The following is a 22,272-nucleotide window of genomic DNA, read 5'->3' as shown; positions in this document are numbered from 1 at the left end:
CCATTTTCAACAGTCGAGACATAGCATTAAAAACAAAATACCGTCTGTTAAAATGCTACATATTCTCAGTTCTGCTCTACGGAATGGAAGCATGGACACTGACTGTCGCATCTGTGAATCGGCTCGAAGCTGTCGAAATGTGGTGTTATAGGCGCATCTTACGTATATCCTGGGTTGACCGAATTACCAACGTGGAAGTCCTGCGTAGAATGGGCAAAGAGTGTGAAATTCTCATAACCATAAAAACAAAAAAATTAGAATATCTAGGACATGTAATGAGAAATCAAGAACGTTACGGCTTTCTCCATCTGATTCTCCAAGGGAAGGTAAATGGTAAAAGAGGACCGGGAAGAAGACGCATTTCCTGGCTTCAAAATTTACGTAAGTGGTATAACACGACTACCACTGAACTGTTCCGCGCTGCGGTAAACAAAGTCAAGATCGCCATGATGATCGCCAACATCCGGAACGGATAGGCACTTTAAGAAGAAGAAGAAGATATTAAAATACCTTGGTCCAAGAGCTGTGACATTTTTGAGTAGGTATTTTAGGCAACCTGAAAATTTTTCATTTGACTCTTCCATGATAGCCTAATACAAAAATGACGGTCTCGCTGGAGGGTAGCGGTTATTTTCTCTAAAAATCCCCCCCAAACTTAAACAAAAGGTTAAAAATTGTTATTACAAAAAATATGATTGACGTGACTTTAAAATAAATTTAAATATTTAAATATAAAGAAAATAAAGAGGCCAGGCGATTTGAGGGCGATTTTAACTCTGCAAGATACTTGCATGGGCGCCTCAGGAATATTTTCAGGGGATGCATCTGAACTTCAGAAGATTCCATCTAAATCTGTACATACTATTAACGAGTATAAAATATAAAACTATACATGCATAGCTATGTACAATCCTTCCGGACAGGGAGGTGCCATTGTTATTTTGACAGGGTATTTTTTAATATTAAAAATAAATATTCTAAAAAAGACAGGTTTTTTTTTGGGAAATTTTCCAACGGCCAGGTGATCAAACAAATTACGCGTGCATATAAATGAAAAGCGCTATAGGTAAGCAGCAGTGTGAGAAAGATCGTATACCGATAGCTGTTTGCGTCCTCTGTTGTAGCTGAGCGAGTCCGTTCGCTCGAGAAAAATCACGTGACCTGGCGATATCCATGTTGTTGTTCCTCGAAACGTTAGAGTAATTATTATTATAGTTATTATACTTTTTTAAGTAACTTTTCTTAATTAAAGAAAAATAATTCACAGAGAACGGCAGTTCTCACCAGTGGCGCACAACACCCCTACAAGCGACACTATATATACACGAAATTTTCGATTTTCTAAACCTGACTGAATTGAAAATTGGGCCAAATCCCATCTTAAAGTTTAGGAAAAGACTCGTCCATCCATATGTTACTTCTCCATTTTGGTCCAAGGGTGTGGATTTTACGGCCCTTCCCATTTAAAGCCTGTTTTTCGTTCTCGTCCCCAAAACTCCCAAAAATTTTAAAAATTTAAGCCCGACCTTTGCGGCTTCTGATAGCATAGATCATCACCTTTCCAACGCATGTTTAATTTTGAAAATCGGTTATACCATTCAAAAGTTATCGAGCTCAGAAATATGACTCAATTTTTATTTAAAAAATGGAAAATGTTTGTGGATATGTATGTATGTTTGTATGTATGTGTGTGGAAAAGTCAAACCGATCTGAATTTTTTTTCTGTGTTTCAAGAGGGTGTGAGGGCCGATTCAAAACCGGTCTAATTTTTGACTTCTGACACCCGTAAGTTAGCTAGAGGACTAGGTAAATACAAAATAGCATATTTTTTGGGCGTATATATCTTAAGTTCAAGGAAAGACAGGAAAACCGCAAATACACCAAATCAATAGTTAAGGTTTCAAATGGCGCCTAAGCGATCAAGCTGACACATAAGCACTGCTCACCATAGCCAAAAAACTGAAAAATTAAACTTTGAAAATTTTGGTTTTTCGACAATTACTCAAAATTTCAACCTACGAATTTCGCCAATAACTGAGCGTTTGTAGAAGGACTCAGGACGCGTCTAACGGTGTATACCTTATATCTGGGAAAATTCTAATTTTTAAGTTATAGGCTTCATAAGTATGATCAAATCTATTTCTTATGGGAAAAAACGGTTTTTCAAGCTCAATAATTCCTGTAATACTTTCAGTTATCATACTCGACCTTGGATGCATCAGATACTACTTGTCAATACGTTTCAAATTCATGTTTAGTGATCAACATCAGGTAAGCCGTTCAGAAGTTATAGAGCTCCAAAAGTATAATTAGTCCAGGAACCGAAATTTTTCACTTCGCAATTTTTACAGAATGGATCGATTTGCTTAAAAATTTGATAATAAGTAGTGGATAGTCCAAGGATCAAAATCTATATGATGCCGAAAGACGCTTTTACCATGGGGTGGTTGCCACCTCATCTCGAGGGTGGAATTTTTTTTATATTTTGACCGCAAATGCTGGTAAAAATATTAATTATAAGCAAAAAATGTTCATTATACATTTTTTGGATAAAATTAATAGTTTTCGATTTATTAGTTATCGAAGCTGTTAGTTTTGTATCGGAAAGATTACCAGATAACGGCAGTTCTCGCCAGTGGCGCAGAAATACACCCCCTACACGCGACACTATTATATATACGAAATTTTCAATTTTCTAAATCTGACTGAATTGAAAATTTTGCCAACTCCCATCTTCAAGTTCAGAAAAAGACTCACCCATTCATATGTCAACCATCCATTTTGGACCAAGGGTGTCGATTTTACGGCCCTTCCTATTTAGGGTCTGTTTTTCGTTCTGGTCCCCAAAACTCCCAAAAACTTCGAAAATTTAAGTCCGACTTTTGCGGCTTCTAACAGTACTGATCATTACCTTTCCAACGCATGTCTAATTCTGAACATTATCAGAGAACGGCAGTTCACGCCAGTGGCGCACACCCACACCACCCTACACGCGACACTATATATACACAAAATTTTCGATTTTTTAAATCTGACTGAATTGAAAATTGGGCCAACTCCCATCTTAAAGTTCAGAAAAGACTCACCCATTTATATGTCAACCATCGATTTTGGTCCAAGGGTGTAGATTTTACGGCCCTTCCTATTTAGGGCCTATTTTTCGTTCTCGTCACCAAAACTCCCAAAAAGTTTAAAAATTCGTCCAACCTTTGCGGCTTCTAATAGAACTGATCATTACCTTTCCAACGCATGTCTAATTTTGAAAATCGGTTATACCATTCAAAAGTTGTAGAGCTTAGAAATGTGACTCAATTTTTATTTAAAAAAGGGAAAATGTTTGTGGATATGTATGTATGTGTGTTTGAAAGTTAAACCGATTTGTGTAGTTTGAACCGGTGTAGTTTGTTACTTTTGACGACCCATAAGCCAGCTATAGGACTTGGTAGGTACAAAACGGCATATTCTTTGGAGGTATATATATTCGGATCACGAAGAGGCAGGAGAACCGCAAATACATCAAATCAATAGTGTTGACTTAAGCTTTCAAATGATGTCTAAGCCGTCAGGATCAGACGTATACACGGCTCAGTATAGCCGAAAAACTGAAAAACTAAACTTTGAAAATTTTGGTTTTTCGACAATTACTCAACATTTCAACGTACGAATTGCGCCAATAACTTAGAGTTTGTAGAAGGACTCAAGACGAATCTAACGATGTATACCTCATATCCGGGAAAATTCGAATTTTTAGGTTATAGGCTTCATAAATATGATAAAATCTATTTCCTGTGGGAAAAACGGTTTCGAAAGCTTAATAATTCCTGTAATAGCTTCAGTTATCATACTTGACCTTAGATCCATCAGATACTACTGGTTAATACGTTTCAAACTCATGTTTACTTATCAAAATCGGTTAAGCCGTTTAGAAGTTATTAAGATACAAAAGTATAATCCAATTAACGATTATTACCCAAATGGTTTATGTAGTTCTAGTGGTCACGACGCTAAATTTGATCTGGCAACGGGCAATCCGACTTCATTTACCGGCCATCTCAATATATTTTTTTTTCAATCTATTTCGAATAGAAAAAAATCTAGTGTACATTCGATGGACACTAGACCATTTGGGAGATAATGCAACAAAGGTGACAATTTATAAAGCTTGACGTGTAATAGAGGAACATTGCATTCAACTTCATACATTTAATTTATAAATAACTTTGAAAAACTCCTGATACAAGAATAAAAACCGCTAAACGCCGTAAAAATGAGTGGCGCATACAATATCCCAGTTACAAAAGATCTGATATGAATGTTACGTGGCGCGAAAATGGATTTTCATTTGATGCAAAACAAAATTTTAGTTTTATTTTAAAAAATTTTTCCATAATATTTGCTAAATTTGAAGTAAACGCGCCACAAAAGAGTTTCAAAATTCAAACTGTATCAAAGTTACTCTTTTGTGGCGCGTTTACCTCAAATTTAGCAAATATTATGGAAAAATATTTTAAAATAAAACTAAAATTTTGTTTTGCATCAAATGAAAATCCATTTTCGCGCCACGTAACATTCATATCAGATCTTTTGTAGCTGGAATATTTTATGCGCCACTCATTTTTACGGCGTTTAGCGGTTTTTATTCTTGTACGTACTATACAATAGATTTTGCAAATATGATAGAAAAAGACAAATTTATTATTATAAATATATAGGTAGAAAAGTACAAGGGCCGGTTGTTCGAACGCTAATCAACAATAATCACTATCAAATATTTAATTACTGTCACAACTGTCAATGTCAACTTTGGTTGGGTTGCTGAAAACATAATTGATTATAATTATGAGATTAGTTAATCAATTAACATAACAATTATTAACATAATTGATTAACAAATTTCATAATTGTAATATTGACAGTTGTGACAGTAATTAAATATTTGATAATGATCATTTTTTATTAGCGTTCGAACAACCGGCCCTAAAACTATAAACTAAATTAATTCTGTGTCCAAATCTTGTACTTCTTCTTCAAACTCCTCATCTGAGCTTAAATATTCATTCTCTTATTTTTCGTCAGACTCCCCTCGAGACTCAGATTCCTCTTCTACATGATCTGTAAATAGTTGTAATATGTATTTAGAATTAATTAAAAATTAATTAGTGATTAATTAGTTGAGTTGCTACGTATTCTCCGTCCTGAAGAAAGACTTGCCGTTGTTGAGATGTGGAGTTATCGAATAATGTTAAATATATCATGGACACACGTAACAAACACGGACACATTAAGAAAGATGAAAAAGGCAAAAGAAATACTCAACACTATGAAGGAAAGAAACATGAGCTACTTTGGTCATATACTAAGAAATAAAAAACGTGATGTGATTGATTATATAAGGAAAAGTATTAGGCACTGGTTATATAAGTAAGAATACGTAGAAACTCAATCAATTAAGCACTAATTAATTTTTCATTAATTCTAAATACATATTACAACTATTTACAGATCAGATAGAAGAATCTGAGTCTCTAGGGGAGTCTGACGAAGAAGAAGAGAATGTATATTTATTTTAGCTCATTTTTCTTTCCTTTATAGTGTTGAGTATTTCTTTTGCCTTTTTCATCTTTCTTAATGTTTCCCTGTTTGTTAAGTGTTGTGTTTATGATATTTTTTACATTATTCGATAACACCACATCTCAACAATGGCAAGTCTTTCTTCAGATGCGCCCGTGATTGTCCAGGCTTTGACTCCGTATAAAAGGACAGAGAATACGTAGCAACTCAATTAATTATTCACTGATTAATTTTTAATTAATTCTAAATACATATTACAACTATTTACAGATCATGTAGAAGACGAATCTGAGTCTCGATGGGAGTCTGACTAAGAAGAAGAGAATGAACATTTAAGCTCACATGAGGAGTTTGAAGAACAAGTACATGCTTCGGACACAGAATTAATTTAGTTTATAGTTTTATACTTTTCTACCTATATATTTATAATAATAAATTTGTCTTTTTCTATCATATTTGCAAAATCTATTGTATAGTACGTATTATTTTCCTTTAATTAAGAAAAATTACTTGAAAAACTATAATATATATAATAATTACTCTAACGTTTCGAGGCACAACAACATGGATATCGGCAGGTCACGTGATTTTCTCGAGCGAACGGACTCGCTCAGCTACAATAGAGGACGCAAACAGCTATCGGTATACGCTCTTTCTCACACTGCTTCTTACCTATAGCCCTTTTCATTTATATGCACGCGTAATTTGTTTGATCACATGGCAATTGGAAAATTTCACCAAAAAAACCTGTCTTTTTTAGAATTTTTTTTTTTATTAAAAAATACCCTGTCAAAATAACAATTTCACCTCCCTCTCCGGAAGGAATGTACATAGCTATGCATGTATAGTTGTATATTTTATACTCATTAATAGTATGTACAGATTCAGATGAAATCTTTTGAAGTTCAGATGCACCCCCTGAAAATAATCCTGGGGCGCCCATGCAAGTATCTTGCAGAGTTAAAATCGCCCTCAAATCGCCTGGCCTGTTTATTTTCTTTATATTTGAATATTTAAATTTACTTTCAAGTCATATCAATGATATTTTTTGTAATAACAATTTTTACCCTTTTTTTAACTTTGGGGGGGATTTTTGGGGAAAATAACCGCTAACCTCCAGCCAGACCGGCATTTTTGTATTAGGCTATCATAGAACAGTCACCTGAAAAATTTTTAGGTTGCCTAAAATACCTACTCAAAAATGTCTCACAGCTCTTATACTACCTGACTTTCAAAAGCCAACAGTTTCAGCAATTCAAATTCTGACACTACAACCTTGTCAAAAAATCAATAAAATTTTAAATTCCAAATTATTAGTTATTTTTGTCCAAATTTTCTCAGAATTAACTTCGGAATATAGTTCTTGCAGCTACGTGACTAAAATTATTGCAGTACTACTTTTTGTTGTCTTAACGAAACGACTTTTTCAGGGAACTCTGATATAAGTATTTCATTCAACTTTGACAGTTTTCAAAAAAATTGGTTAAAAATTATTATTATGAAAGTCAGAAAGTGACTAAATCAAAGTTTAAAGCCCCCTCTACATGATCCTGAAGAAATTTGTGTCATTAATTATTACTAAGCTGTTATTTTTAATTATTAACAATAAGCCGTAAGAGCGTATTGACGCGGCTGTAAATGTGAGTGCGAGTAAGATTGGACTGCCGGAATGGCATCTCTCTTGCACTCACCATAGACGGCCGCCTAATACGTGCTGGCGCTCATTATTATTACTTAAAAATAACAGCTTAGTAATACAATTATGACAAAAATTTCTTCAGGATCTTGCAGGGGGCTTTAAACTTTGATTTAGTCACTTTCTGACTTTCATAATAATAACTTTTAACCAATTTATTAAGCCTTGAAAATCGCCATTTTTCGTTTTTTTTTTCAATTTTAAATTGTTTATAACTCGAAAACGATCAACTTCAGAGAAAAATTACGAGAGACCTTTTTTGTCCAGAATGGTCCAGAAAAGCTAACTAAAATTTGTACGGGCCAAAAATATTTATTTTTTGCAATTTAATTAAAAAAATTGTTAAAAAAAATTAGACCACTTTTCACGTGGGCGACTTCTTGAACCTTATTTTGGGATGTCTCACGAATGTGATTATGCAAAAAAATCTCATGGGAATATTTTTTCTAACGAACCCGCCGTTTTCGCATTGTCTATACAATTTTGAACATCTTTAACAACAAAATACTTGGATTGCAGAATATATCCCGGTGTATTCTTTGCTTGGATGTTCCATAAATAATAAACAATAAATAATTTTTTTTAAATTCACGTCTTAAATCAATTATTTATCAAATACACTATCAATATTATTTAATCAACAACTCAAAATATATCCCGATGCCATCTCAAATATTTAAAATTGTCACTATCTGGTCACCATATTCTATTCGACTCAGTGCGTTGTATGACAAAGATAGCGAATGTTCGATTTGGAAAATATCACCACGGACATGGTGTCCATTTTTTTCAAATTCTGAAAAAACTAATAAATATTTAAAAAAAATTTAAACGCTGAAGAATGACTAAATTATTATTATAGAGGGCCGAAAGACCCTTTACTTAGAATGAATAAAAAGTTTCTTTTGAATGAGATATTTGAAATTAAAAATCACACTATATTTTCTCTTAGTTTTTCACCCCTATAATTTATTAAAATAAATATTATAGAAGTTTTCAGGGACTTTCGGCCCTCTGTAAGAATGTAATACAGTGGAACCCCGATAAGTCGGCCCCCGATAACCCGGAAGTCCGGCTAACCCGGACCGATTTTCATCAGACAAAAAATTAACAAATAAACAATTTAACAATTTTATCAAATAAAAATGTATGTAGGCCAAATAATATTTCAGAGATAATGTGTATTTGTGTAATTTGAACACATAAGTACAATAGTAAAAATGATTCATGCACACGGCGGCAGCCAGAGCGACCGTCTCAGCTTATCGGAAAGAACAGACACCTGTCTGTATTCCTTTTTCTTTATTTATGTCAAACTGTCTTAGCATTGTTTAAAAAAGACGTGACTATTTAAAAATTCTTGTATTGTGTGTAGTACAGCCTATTAATCACTTCCGTTCTGTAATGTAATCGTGCTTCAGATTATGTTTGCTTTGTCTACGTAATGGTAACAAAACGTAAAAATGTTGCAGTGACAATGGAAAAGAAACTAGAAACATTAGGTAGGATTGATAAAGACGAATCTTTAAAATAAATTTATTGCAGCATCATAATATGATATTATGCTACCATCGGTCTGGATCCCGCGTATGAAAAAAAAGTTGATTAATAGCAAGCTAAAAATTTATTAATAGCTTAAGGGTGTCTAGTCGGATAAACTTTGATATATGAGAACACTGGAACAGGGGCAGTTTTAATTGTGGAACAGGTCAAAAATTTGGAACGGTCAGAACACGAAAATGGCACATTTGTTTTGTCCGACAGAACAGACATAAACTCTCCGAACAGAGATTAAACTCTCATGCAAAAATCAGACTGCTATTTATCACCTGTCATAATTCCTGTCATTTGACATATTCTACATGTTCCACTCATTAAAACGCCAATTTGGTGATAAATAGCAGTCTGATTTTTGCATGAGAGTTTAATCTCTGTTCGGAGAGTTTAAGTCTGTTCTGTCGGAAAAAATACATGTGCCGTTTTCGTGGTCTGACCGTTCCAAATTTTTAACCTGTCCCACAGTTAAAACTTCCCCTGTTCCAGTGTTCCCATATATTAATGTTTGTCCGACTAGACACCCTTAAGCTAATAACAAATTTTCAGCTTGCTATTTATCAATTTTTTTTTGTACGCAGGATCCAGACCTACCATATTATGGTGTCGGTACATCTCTACAGTATGACTGAGTTTTTTACCAAGAAATGAACAAAACTCTACACTCTATAAAACTATACGTAATTTAGATGTGTACTGTGCATACGTGTTTCATGTTTCTGTAATTGTAATGGAGGTTATTTATTAATTTTTACTATATTCTCCGGCTAACCCGGATTTTCGATAACCCGGATCGGCCGCGGTCCCGATTAATCCGAGTTATCGAGGTTCCACTGTATTTCATTCTGCGTTTAAATTTTTCAAAAATACTTATATTAGTTTTCTCAGGATTCGAAAAAAATGAATCCCATTTAAATAGCATTGGAGCCGAAACTTTGTACCGATCCCATTAACTCAAGATATTACTTCTGTTTTCCAAAATACCCAATGGTCCAATATATTAAAAATTTTAGGGGATATTTATAACCTATATTTAAAAGGGTGGACTTACCTGATATACAGATTCCACCACCGTTATTGTTTTTCCGGTTCCTGGGGGACCAAAAATTATAAAGGGGGTATTCCTACACTTTACAATATTTTTTACTGCAACTTTCTGTTCTTCATTCAAGGTCCTATCGGAGAAGACCCTTAAAAATTAAATTAACACATTTTATCTAGGTATCTAGTTGTAACTAAAACTCGTCAACAGAATCCTTTATTACTAACTCACGATATCAAAAAAATTAAACAGATTATTTCATTCATAGAGATTCTGACCAATAGAAACCTACAGAAATAAAAATTACAGTGATTAATTTTTAATGATTTTAACTTCCAATCGTGTAGTAAGATTTTGCATCATGTGTAATTCTGTCCAATCAGATTATATACATCGGTAATTTTCTACTGTACAAAATTACAATGGGAATTTCTGGAAAGTTGTGTTTAATTGCAAACAGTTTCCTAGTTTTGACAACTGTCACCTTTAAGAAAATATCTTATAAATAATATAAATAAATAATAATATAAATAATATAAATAAATAATATAATAAATAATATAAATAATATAAATAAACTTTTAGTTCTGCATCTAATGTCAACTTGTCACGAGGAGAACACAAATCGGCAAATTTAAGCTCAAGTATACTTCGGTAAGATTATTTCATGAATAAAGCTGTATTTATAAATTATTTTTCCACCTACCTCTATCGAAAGTATACTTTTCCGGACATGATTGTAGGGAGCAAAGTTGTACTTTTCCTCCCTAGGGAGGAAAAGTAAAAGTGATGTCACGGTATTTCATTCACGAAATATAACTTATTGACGCCCTGTACAACATATATTTTCTATTACGTAAGTATCTATACATTTTAACGTTTATTTAAAAACACTCTGTATTTTGCAGAATGGTAAAAAACAGTAAATTGTTATTCTGATTTAACAATGTTTACATTAATAATTTGACTTATATTTGACAGTTGACAGTTATATTGTACCTACTTCTTAGTTTTAGTTCTAATAAATTTTGTTGGTTAGTTACATAAATAAATTAAGTAAAAATGAAAAAATGACTTGTTATTTGAGGAAGCTGGAAAAACCATATGTATAACATGGGAGTCAAGTGCCTTTTCCTCCCTTGAATGATTACTGCCCTCCGCTACGCGTCGGGCAGTAAACTTCATTCTCGGGAGGAAAAGTAGCACTTTCCTCCCTTGTTATACAAATAGCTATTAACTAATATTTTATTAATATCTTCGTCTAAATATTTGCTAATCTATGCTGTTCACTTTGACAAGTTGAAAAATATGTGTCACATTAATTGGGATCGATGTCACTGAATGTTTTTATACAAAGACTTAAATTTTATATGTAAGTATTAAAGAATAACCTTACGAATATCACACGACAGTAAAAATAAATAAGAAAATAATGCTCCACTTTTTCTCAAACTTGTAGTCATTAGCCAATAGCAACTCGAGCCCTGCGGGCTTTCGTGTATATTGCCAAACAACAAGTTTTCAAAAAATTGTCGCATTATTGTCAATTTATTCTCACTCTCTCGTGATATTAATGCCGATAATTTTGGATAATTTCCCGTCGTCTAGTATTTTACGTCAGATGCCCTTCGTTGCTACGCAAAAATACATTTAGTGATATTAATGACAATTAATGTTTTACAGCTTGTCACTGAGAACACCAAGAAACAGGTTTAGTAAATATTCAGGCGAAGATATCAATAAAATATTAGTTAAAATAATTTAAAAGGATACCTAGTTTTATTCATGAAATAATCTTACTGAATTACTCTGGAGCTTTTAAATTATCGCTTTTTTAAATTATTCGTGACACTCTGATTTCACTACACTCTGATATCATCATCATCAGCATCATCATCATCCTCATCATCATAATAATCATCATCAATGGAGTTACATACAACTATTCGTGATTATTTGCCGCATTTACTAATGCCTTTCATGTTTGTCGGTCCTGTTCCACCATTTCCCATTATCTCACTACCATTTTCCCCAGATCTTCTCTGACTGCAACTTTCCACCTTTTTCTAGGCCATCCTACAGACCTTCTCTCAGCTGGCCTTTCCCAAAACACATTGTTTATAAGGTGATTGTCGTTACTGCGTATCACATGCCCTGTCCATCTGAGTCTTTTGGCCTTTATTTATATGACTAGATTTTCTTTTCCGAAGAGAGACTCTGACTCGTTATTGTATCTGCGCCTCCATTCGTTTATCAAACTGTCTCTGCAACGGCCATATTCGAAGAATTTTACGTTTCCATACCAGCAACTTATTTATTTCTCTTTCTTTTTAGCGTCGATGTTTCGCTTTTCTACGCGACTACTGGTCGTTGGTCGTATCATGGACTTATATTATAATATATATCTGGATTTTTGCACCTCAGAGAAGTTTTGACTTCATTAGATGTTGCATTGTAAAGAAAGATCTGCTTACTGCCATTATTCGCGTTTCAATTTCTAGATCTATTTTGTTGTCATTGATGATTGCTACTCTTAGATATTTAAATTCTTTAACCACTTCGAAGTTATGATCGTTTATAGTAATATTTTGCCTAATTCGCTGTCGTTCTTGTTTTGAGGCGACCATGTATTTTGTTCCGTCTTCATTTATTTTTAGACCGATATTTTTTTTGATTATAAACTTTTATTTAAAATCAACTTCTTAAGAGATTGAATGAAATTTTGAAGAAAGGAAGAAGGAGCATCCAATGATGCTCCGCCTTGTAGATTTATTTCACTGTTGTGTTAGATCTTGTGGCCATGTTCCAAAATCAGTTCCACCTAGGTCACTGAGCTAAAAGGAACTCACTGACCACCAGGCGGTGGCGACCCAGTTCCCAAAAGAATTGAGTTATGAACAACTGAGTTTTGCAGCGCATTGAGCTACTAGTCTTCCTGGTTAACTAACGCATTGATTTAGTGGGCCAATTGGCTTGCTACGGAGCGATTCTGCATTGATGGATTGCTTCGTTGGTGATAGCTTTTTGAGCGATTACCCGTCTTCAGTCATCGGGGGATCAGTCGTTGTATAAGTGTGCGGAGTTATTAATATTTTGATTCCGCATTGAGGAATAGCGTAATCGCTTCTTGTATTATATTAACATTGTTACTGCATTTTGACAGTAGTAAATACAATTTTGGTTTTTTTTTACAGCCCACAGCCGAAGGGGCGGAACGAAGACCAAAATATTATTTTTGATTTTATTTTGGATTGGAAGAACAGGGATATATTTTTTATTTTAATTGAAGCTGTGTTTTACTGAGTCTGTTGTCTGAAAGAACTACTCGTTACAAATTTCATGACTCTTTATAATGCGTACGCGCCCTTATAGGGAGCGCACTATGGAGTCATAAATGATAATTTTTTACAGGATCGCTTAATAAAAATACCCAAATACGACACCTGAAAGGGTATAGGGAAGGATAGAAATAAAGAAAGATATTAAAAACTGTCTTTACAGGTTAACTGTAGTGTAAATAAACGTACTATTGGGCTTACACATAAAAGTTAAAATAATCGACAAGTCATTAATTTCAAACTCACTGCCCCCGTAATTTTAGATAGCACCCTGAAGTCCTTAAACCAATGAGTAATAAACACGGTGCAATAAACTTTGTAAGAAAAATAACATAGGTACTTACAAATCCTTTTCAGGTAACATTTCAATTCGAAGTTCCTTTGGAAATAAATATGGAATAATTCCATGTGTATGAGCTAAAAATAGAGCTTGCTTTTCAACCCGTATGGACCTTCTGTTAAAACCAAATTCGATATGAAATTTTTTGTTATTAATGAATATTTCGTCAAACCTACAAATATAAATAAATATTAGTTATGTACACATAAAATACTTGCAGTTATTTTAGAATAGTTAGTGATCATTTCAATATTTTTTTCTTATATCTCGGTATTTGGGATATTCCTCAGAGGTGTACTTTAAACCCAGGGCCCCCGTAAGAGGTACTGGCGCCTGTGTGCAAAAATGGATTTTGCCGCCCCTTAAGGCATTTTGGATCATGATTTTTATTTATTTCTTGAAGGTAGGTAGGTGCTTGAAATATACCAGAAAACTGAACTTTACAGAAAACTTAGAATGTGAGTTTCACCCCTTCTCGGGGGTGAAAAAAAATACGTTCAAAAAAGTCCGAAATTGGATAAAATGACTAATTTTAAATAATTTTTCTTCTATAAAGATTTTTCTCTGTCAATACTTTTCAATAGTTTTCAAGTTATTTGTCAATTTATGTTCATTTTTCAACAAAAACAAAGTTTTTCGCAAGACGGATTTTCGCAAATAACTCAAAAAGTAAGTATTTTATCAAAAAAATATAGCTTATAAAAAAATAAAACAAAAAAATGGTGTAAGTACCTATGTATGAAGTACAGTAATCCCTCGTTATCCGCGGACTCATCAACCGCGGTTTCGCTTATCCGCGGTTGCGATATTTGTTGAATCTTTAATGAGAATATTTTATTATTTTTATATATTTTTTATAATTTGACCAGTCGCGTTAAATTACTCATGATACGCTACTTGCGCTTGTTTTTAGTAGTAATACTACGGCAATTAGTTTATAGTTCAAAAGGTTTAAAATACCGGCGAATGTAGACGCTGATCTGATCGTCTTTATTTTTGTTGATATGACTAACTGCTTATTTTATGGTTCCATTTATATGTATATAATGTACATAATTTCATCATATTTTTTTCTATGTACTAATATATGTATCGAAATTGGAATTATATATCATATTCTTCTTTGGATCGTGGATCCCTCGCCAACCACGGTTTCACCAACCACACCTTTCTCTTCGGAACGTAACCCCCGCGGTTGAAGAGGGATTACTGTATGCAGACCCAGTAGAAGCAGAGTTGTAGCTAGTGAAAAGGAGGTCCTTATTCCTCAAATTACAAATCAAATATTTCAACGTAAAATAACCAAAAAATCAAGCACTTATCAGGGAAAACGCATTACAACTTTTTTAAAGTGTTTAAAGAAGATATATTTTTTTAATATCAAAAATAAGTAAGTTAAAAATAATGTTGGTCCCTTTTTTTGGTAAAAAAATCATGAACACCACCCCCTAATTAGTATCCCAAATGAAATTAATCGTTACCGCTTCACCACAAGGTACTTTACTTATGTATTGTTTATTTGATCTGAAGTTTCATCGGTTCAAAGTGCTTATTTTTGAAAAGGCTGTAGTTAAAAGGGCGAAAGGGCTGAACGACTCACTAATCATGAGTGTATGCAAAATTTGAATAGCCATATCTTCCAATTTTTGTCTTACAGGAAAACAAAACGTCCAAAATATTCAGAAAAGCAAAATCTACATTTTTTACTGCTTGAGATTTTTGGTATCACTAATTAATTTTAAAGTTATTTGGAAAGAAATTTTTTCAAGATTGAAAAAAAATTACTTTACAAATTTTTTTCAAAAATGAGCACTTTAAAGGCAAGCGTCCACAGACCCGCATCGGACGCATCGTACGCAACGGATTTTAGTTTGTCTTGTACAGAAACTTATGTAACCGCGTCCACTGATCCGCATCGTACGGATCGCATTATCGGCAATCATTCTAAGGCAAACTAAAATCCGTTGCGTACGATGCGTACGAGATGCGGGTCTGTGGACGCTTGACTTAAACCGATGAAACTTACAGATCATATAAATAAAGCTTTTCTTAAACATTTTAAAGATGTTGTAATGAGTTTTCCCCGAAAAGTGCTTAATTTTTGGTTATTTCACGTTAAAATATTCAATTTGGAATTTGACGAATAAGAACCTACTTTTCATTAGCTACAACTCTACTTTCTACCGGGTTTTGCAGACTTCATATTATTATATAAATTATTTTTTTCACTTTCTTGTAAGCTATATTTTTGGTAAGAGTATTTTTTCGATAAAATAATTAGTTTTTAATTGCGAAAACCCCTCTAAAAACAGTGTTTTTTTGTTGAAAAATGAACATACTCGCAAATAACTCGAAAAGAATTGACTTAATGAAAATCTCTATACAACAAAAGTTGCTTAGAATTAGTCAGTTTATCCAATTCTGGACTTTTGAACGAATGTTTCGGGCGTATTCCCCTGAGAATACCCGTTTTACCCCCAGAATAAAAGCACACATCGGCAAAGTAGGTATCACTTCTTTTCTTGTTTGCTATGTGTATGACAAATTGTATGTCAATATAAGCGGTTCTTTAAAATTTACAACAAAAACCGTGAGTAAATGGACTATTATTAGTAGGCTAAAATATGAAAATGAAACAAACAGAATCAACGCCATAATAAAATAAATTAAAATGCCTGACTTCTGACATGTTCTAGCAAATAGGAATCGGCAGTAGCTGGATGATATACTAATAAAATTTCGTGTATGTTTAAACTAAATCCTATTTAATTTCTCAACTTTTATTTTAAAATTAATTTTGGTTTTTTGTTTCTTTGCTTTTTTGCCATTTTTGACCCCGGGTTTTGGCGCCCCTAAAGGATGACGCCCGTGTGCATTGCACACTTTGCACATATGGTAGCGGGGGCCCTGTTTAAACCACACGTAACCTGGGGGTGGTATTGAGGGTTATAACCCCCCCTTTTGGATGTACTTTGAGCTCTATACGCTTAACACCATTATTATTCCATACCCCTCAGAGACCTTCAAGTAGATGTACCCCCCTTAGGATCATCCTGGTTACACCTCTGCTTAAAAGCACCTAAAAAGTAACATACCTGGGCCCTGATTCTAAATCAAATTTCGACACTAAACAAGTCGCTTTCAATATGGCGATGGCGACTGTCGAAATTATTTGACACGGAGATGAATGAATGGCCAAAAGCGAGGTTAGGTTTAGTTTAGATGTGTTTTGTTTATTTCTTGCAAGGAAAACTAAATCAAAAGGTATTATAATATAGCTGGGTTTAATTGAAATTTGCTTGTTTTGAGGAATTAGATAGAATAGTATTAAATTAGAAATATAATAATTGAGAATGTCCACAACATGAATCATCAACTCAATGAAAGATGTGAGGTAATAATCTGGGAAAATTAGTAAAAAACAAGGAAAATTAATTACCAGCTATTTTATTGCTGGACATGCTGAAATCAAATCTTCAAGATTTCCTATATTAGTAATATAGCTGTGCAAAGTCCACAGAAAGTGTGCTATTTTGTTTATAAACAAATTAGCGCTCCGAAATCTTTTTTTTTATTATTGCTCTAAAACTCCGAAAATTTTAACTTTAAACCAAAACACTCACATAAAAATTGACAGTAATTTAATTCTGCACATTAATAATTTATTCCAATTTCCTTCGACGGAAATTTTCTTCGGAAAATTCGGGTTTTCCAAACAAAATCTTTAATTTTCAACTAAAATTTGAGGGAAGTAATTATTTATCAATAATTAAATAATTTGGTGACAGTGACATAAATCTTTTTTGTTATGAGTGTCTTGAAGATATGAAAATTTGTATGTACAAAGAAGCAGCGGCGGCTCGTGGGTCAATCTTCAGGGGGGTCATTTTGGTTTGAAAACTTCAAACTGTTGATTTTTTAAAGTATTTAAAAGATCTTTTAGCATTTATATTTTAGATAAAAAATACAGACTTAGATAAAACTCAATACTATTTACCCTAGTTTTCCGAAAATTAAATTTGTCTTTTTTTAGAGTAAATCTTTTAAAAAATATAGGAAAAATGGTATGAACAGGTTATTGACTGATATATAGATAGGAATATTTATAGTATAATAAATTGTAAATTTATTAAAACGAAACTTACTTTAAATATTTTTATATTTTAAGTCAATTCTTCTATCCTTTAGTTCTGCAAAATAGTCTATGACCTTCTCATTGAAATTTGGAATGCTCTTGACAAGCGTTTTCTCGATGCTCAGCATAGACAAGGCACTAAGTCTAGGTTGTCCCATCGTATTACGCAGGAATGTTTTTACTCTTTTTAAAGTAGAAAAACATCTCTCACTTTCCACGGTTGTCATAGGGAGTGTGCACAAAATATTTAATAACTTCACTGCTTCAGAAAATGTTTCAGACAAATTCATGTTAATAAAAAGCTGAAGTATGGCTACTGCACCAGCACTATTGCGAAAATCCTCACGACAATATAAGACTTCAAGTTCCGATTTTAGTTTGGAAATATTCACTGTGGGATAATTAGCCGTCACCATTTTTAAAATATTTTGCGGAAAGTTGGTAGTGTATGCTTCAAATTTCTCTATGTAGAATAACTGTGAAATCATGAGATGATCATTGAAACTAAACCTGTGATTTATTTCAGATATAATAATATCACAAATTTCAAGTGCAGTTCGTCGCTTTGGATCCTCTGCAGTAGTTTTTCTTTTTTTTGCTGTTGATGTGCTTGGTACTTCTGATTCCAAAATAGTATTTCTAATTATTTGGATATTGTTGTTAAAAGACAGGATACAATTTTTGACAGATATAACATCAATGTCTCGCATTTGCAATTGTTTAAACAATATATCAACATGGGGCATTATTTTATGGAAAAAATTTAACCAAAATAAAAAATGCTCATCTTCCAAATGTCTTTTTAAACCAGTTGCTTGATTTATATTGTTACCATCTTGCTCCTCATCAATAATTTCCTCTAAGCAAGATTTTAAATCATCTTTATAAGTGTATACAATTTCAACACATTTTGTATTGAAAGCCCATCGAGTAGGCGCAGCTTTAGGTAGCCTTACTTTAACCACTCTATCCAGAACCATCGTACGTTTTGGAGATCGGCCGAAAAAGGACGAAAATCCGTGTAAATTTGCAAAAAATATTTTTATCGGTTTGTGTTGACTCGCCGCTTTTTGGAGGATAAGATTAAATTGATGGGCATAGCAGTGAATGAAGTGTGCATTTGGGTATATTTCTTTAATTTTTGTTTGTACTCCTCCCAGTTTACCGCTCATGACTGATGCACCATCGTAACTTTGGGCAATCAATTTTTCAGGTGCTTCATTAATTTTTAATAATTGAAGTTCTTCCAATATTACATTAGTTAAATGTTGTGCTGTAGTACCTAGGGGGTTAACAAATTTCCAAAATCTTTCATGTACAATACCAGTTAATACATATCGCAATATGATAATCATCTGCGTTTTATTGGAGCTGTCTGTGGTCTCATCTACTTGAATGGCCACAAAATTTGTCTGGCCAATCTCCTTCATGATATGAGTATGCACAATGGCTAACATTGATTCTAAAATATCGTTCTGAATTGTTTTCGATGTTCCTTTAAATACTGTACTTTTTTCAATGTGTTCTTTAAACATTAAATCCAGTTCAGAAACAAAATCGATAAGGCCCAGAAAAATTCCACGATTATTGGAGCTGTCACTTTCGTCATGACCGCGCAATGCAATTTCGAAAACTCCACAAAATTTTACACAGTCGATTAGTTTGTTTAAAATATACCTATTTTTAGATACCAATTCATTAAAGTCATGCACAGATTTACGATATACACTATCAAGTTGCTGTCTTATGTTAACACGTCCTAAACTTGCGTAACTCATTGATGAATTTATATGAGTAGTTGAAGAGGCATGTTTTGTAATTTTCACTTTTAAATGCTTAATGTCAGTTACTCCATTTTTCGCCCATACAGCGTCATTCGAAAACAGTAAACACGGATAGCAAAAAAATGCATTTCTCACACTGCAGCCACAAATCCAATCACACAAATTGTACATTGATTCTTTAAAATATCTTTGAATGTCCTTACCCCTATCCTTTGTTGTTTGTTTTAAATTCATGTTTGGTTTTGGTCGACCACTTTCTTTTTTCTCAAGCCGCCGTTCATAATTTAGTGTTCCAGCAGATTTTAAGGCAATTATTTCGTCAACAACACTCATCTTGTTTTTGTTACAATCACAAAAAAATCCAACAAAACAAAATAAATTACGCAAATACGCCGCGATCGATATAGACCTGCCGTGAAGTGCGGTCAGCAGACGGTAACTAACTAAACGTGAGGCCGTCGACTCTACTAGAGGTATACGACGGAAAGGTCACTCCCACTCTCGCCCACGAAATTGCTATCTGCCGTCTCTTTTCTATTTTACATGCATTTGTCCATAAGCCATAAGAACTGTATATAGACAATTTAAAATACGGCCCAGCCACGGGCTTGTGTATAGCGCGAGGCGCGACGTTATTATATCTATTATATTTGTTTTGCCAATGCAGACTGCTGAGAGAGAATTTTATATTTCAGAGTGAAGTTTTAGATAAAAGATATTTTTAATAAAATTGGTATTTTTATGAGATTATTTTAGGGGGGTCATTGACCAATTGACCCTAAGGAGGAGCCGCGCTTGCAAAGAAGACCGGAATTAAAAGGTATCTAATGGTTCAAAGATTAAAATCCTGTTGTTTATAACTCTGTCGCAAATGCCGGTCAAATTTGACCGGTTATACCTGGAATCACTCCTCGCAATTCAATTTGTTTTTCTTCGAAAAGGACACAGAAGCCGTGCTCTTTTCAACAGCGTTAACTTAATTTAATTTAATCTAATATTTTCTGAGGGGTTCTATTTGTTTATAAGCCAAAAAATTGTTTCTTTATAACATTCCCGAGACCGCTCAAATGGTCCAATTTCAATCCTGTAAGGTACGTTGAATAGGTATAGTGCTTTTTTATATGAAAATCATAGTTATTCTGGTGTATCATAATCTTTCTGGTTATTATTTCGACCGAAATTTTTTAATTAACATTTTAATTATTGCTAAACTATTGGTTAGATTGTCGCCGGTCTCCTGATATACAGAGAGGGGCTAAATTATGGAATAAATTCATTTTCTCTAAAATGGACGATTTTAGAGAAAAATCCCGAAACAGGTCGATTTTTATTTTTAAATTAAATTTCTTGGCATATATTTCAAACTAGTGACGTCATCCATCCGAGCGTGATGACGTAATTATTTTTTTAAATAGGAATATGGGTTCGTGTTGTAGCTCATTTACAAAGGCGTTCAATTCTCTATTCAGTATTATAAACATAAGTTTCATTATTTATACAGGGAGGCCAAGAAAAATTTTGAATTAAATTAATTGACGCAAGAAGAAGAATGCATGTAATTTATTTAACTCAAAATACATTGTATTGCTGTCAGAAAATAGAAAAAAATGTTTATTTTGCAAATAAACATTGCTTTTAGCTTAAATTAAAAGTTCAAACTGCCAATAGGTAGGAGGGAGTCTGTTTGTGATTTAATTTAAGCGAAAAGAAATGTTTATTTGTGAAATAAACCTTTTTTTCTATTTTCTGACAGCAGTACAATGTATTTTGAGTTAAATAAATTACATACATTCTTCTTTTTGCGCCAATTAATTTAATTCAAAATTTTTTTTTGGCAACCATGTATAAATACCTAATGATATTAATGTTTATATTACTGAATTTTTATTATTACTTTTTATTACTGAATGTTTATATTATATCATTAGGTATAAATACCTAATGATATTAATGTTTATATTACTGAATAGAGAATTAAACGCCCTTTCAAATGACCTACCACACGACCCCTATTCCCATTAACAAAATTATCGATTACGTCATCACGCTCAGATGGATGACGTCACTAGTATGAAATATATGCCAAAAAATTGTAATTTAAAAATAAAAATCGACCTCTTTCGGGATTTTGCTCCAAAATCGTCCGTTTTAAAGAAATGAATTTATTCCATAATTTAGCCCCTCTGTATAATCTACTATAATAAATCTTTCATGTCTTCAATTATTTAATTATTGATAAATAATTAGGTACTTCCCTAAAATTTTAATTGAAAATGGCAGATTTTTTGGGAAAACTCGGATTTTCTGAGTAAAATTTTTGTTGAAGGAAATCGGAAAAAAAATAACTTTGTGCAGAACTAAATTACGGTGAATTTTTATTTGAGTGTTTTTGGCTCAAAGGAAAAAATATAGGAGTTACAGACCACTAATTGAAAAAAAAAGAAGATTTAGGAGTGCTAATTTGTTTATAAATAAAATAACACACTTTCTGCGGACTTGTCATACCCCATATTACTAATATATGCAATCTTAAGATTCGATTTTAGCAATAAAATAGCTGGTAAATAATTTTTCCCAAAAATGGTATTTTTTCGATAATTTTCCCAGACTATCAACAAAATCCAAGAAACCGAAGCGCCAACCCAAATTCTGAGCAGTCTCAACATAATAAGGTTAATATCCCCAAGAATCGCGCGGTGTCGAAATGAAATTGCGACTGTCGAAATGAATTAGAATCAGGCCCCTGGTTTATTTTAATACTATCTATACTAAAATCACAATAAAGATGCACTTGAAATAAACAAACCAAGAC

General features: G+C 33.1%; 1 protein-coding gene across 2 annotated transcripts in view; it reads right to left on the bottom strand.

Annotated features, from left to right (window-relative positions):
- Positions 1-22,272, bottom strand: part of LOC114332347 (putative helicase mov-10-B.1) — a 196,204-nt gene that overhangs the window by 45,677 nt on the left and 128,255 nt on the right. For both annotated transcript variants that reach the window (XM_050650230.1, XM_050650228.1), the window contains 2 exons: positions 13,546-13,713; positions 9,873-10,011 (listed from right to left, as the gene is read on the bottom strand). In XM_050650230.1, coding sequence (XP_050506187.1) covers positions 9,873-10,011; positions 13,546-13,713 — 307 coding nt within the window. The remainder of the gene's footprint in view (positions 1-9,872; positions 10,012-13,545; positions 13,714-22,272) is intronic.

Source organism: Diabrotica virgifera, chromosome 5, assembly GCF_917563875.1.
Source record: "Diabrotica virgifera virgifera chromosome 5, PGI_DIABVI_V3a".
Lineage (NCBI taxonomy): Eukaryota > Metazoa > Arthropoda > Insecta > Coleoptera > Chrysomelidae > Diabrotica > Diabrotica virgifera.
Note: the sequence above shows the minus strand (reverse complement) of the source record. Positions and strands in the feature narration are given on the sequence as shown.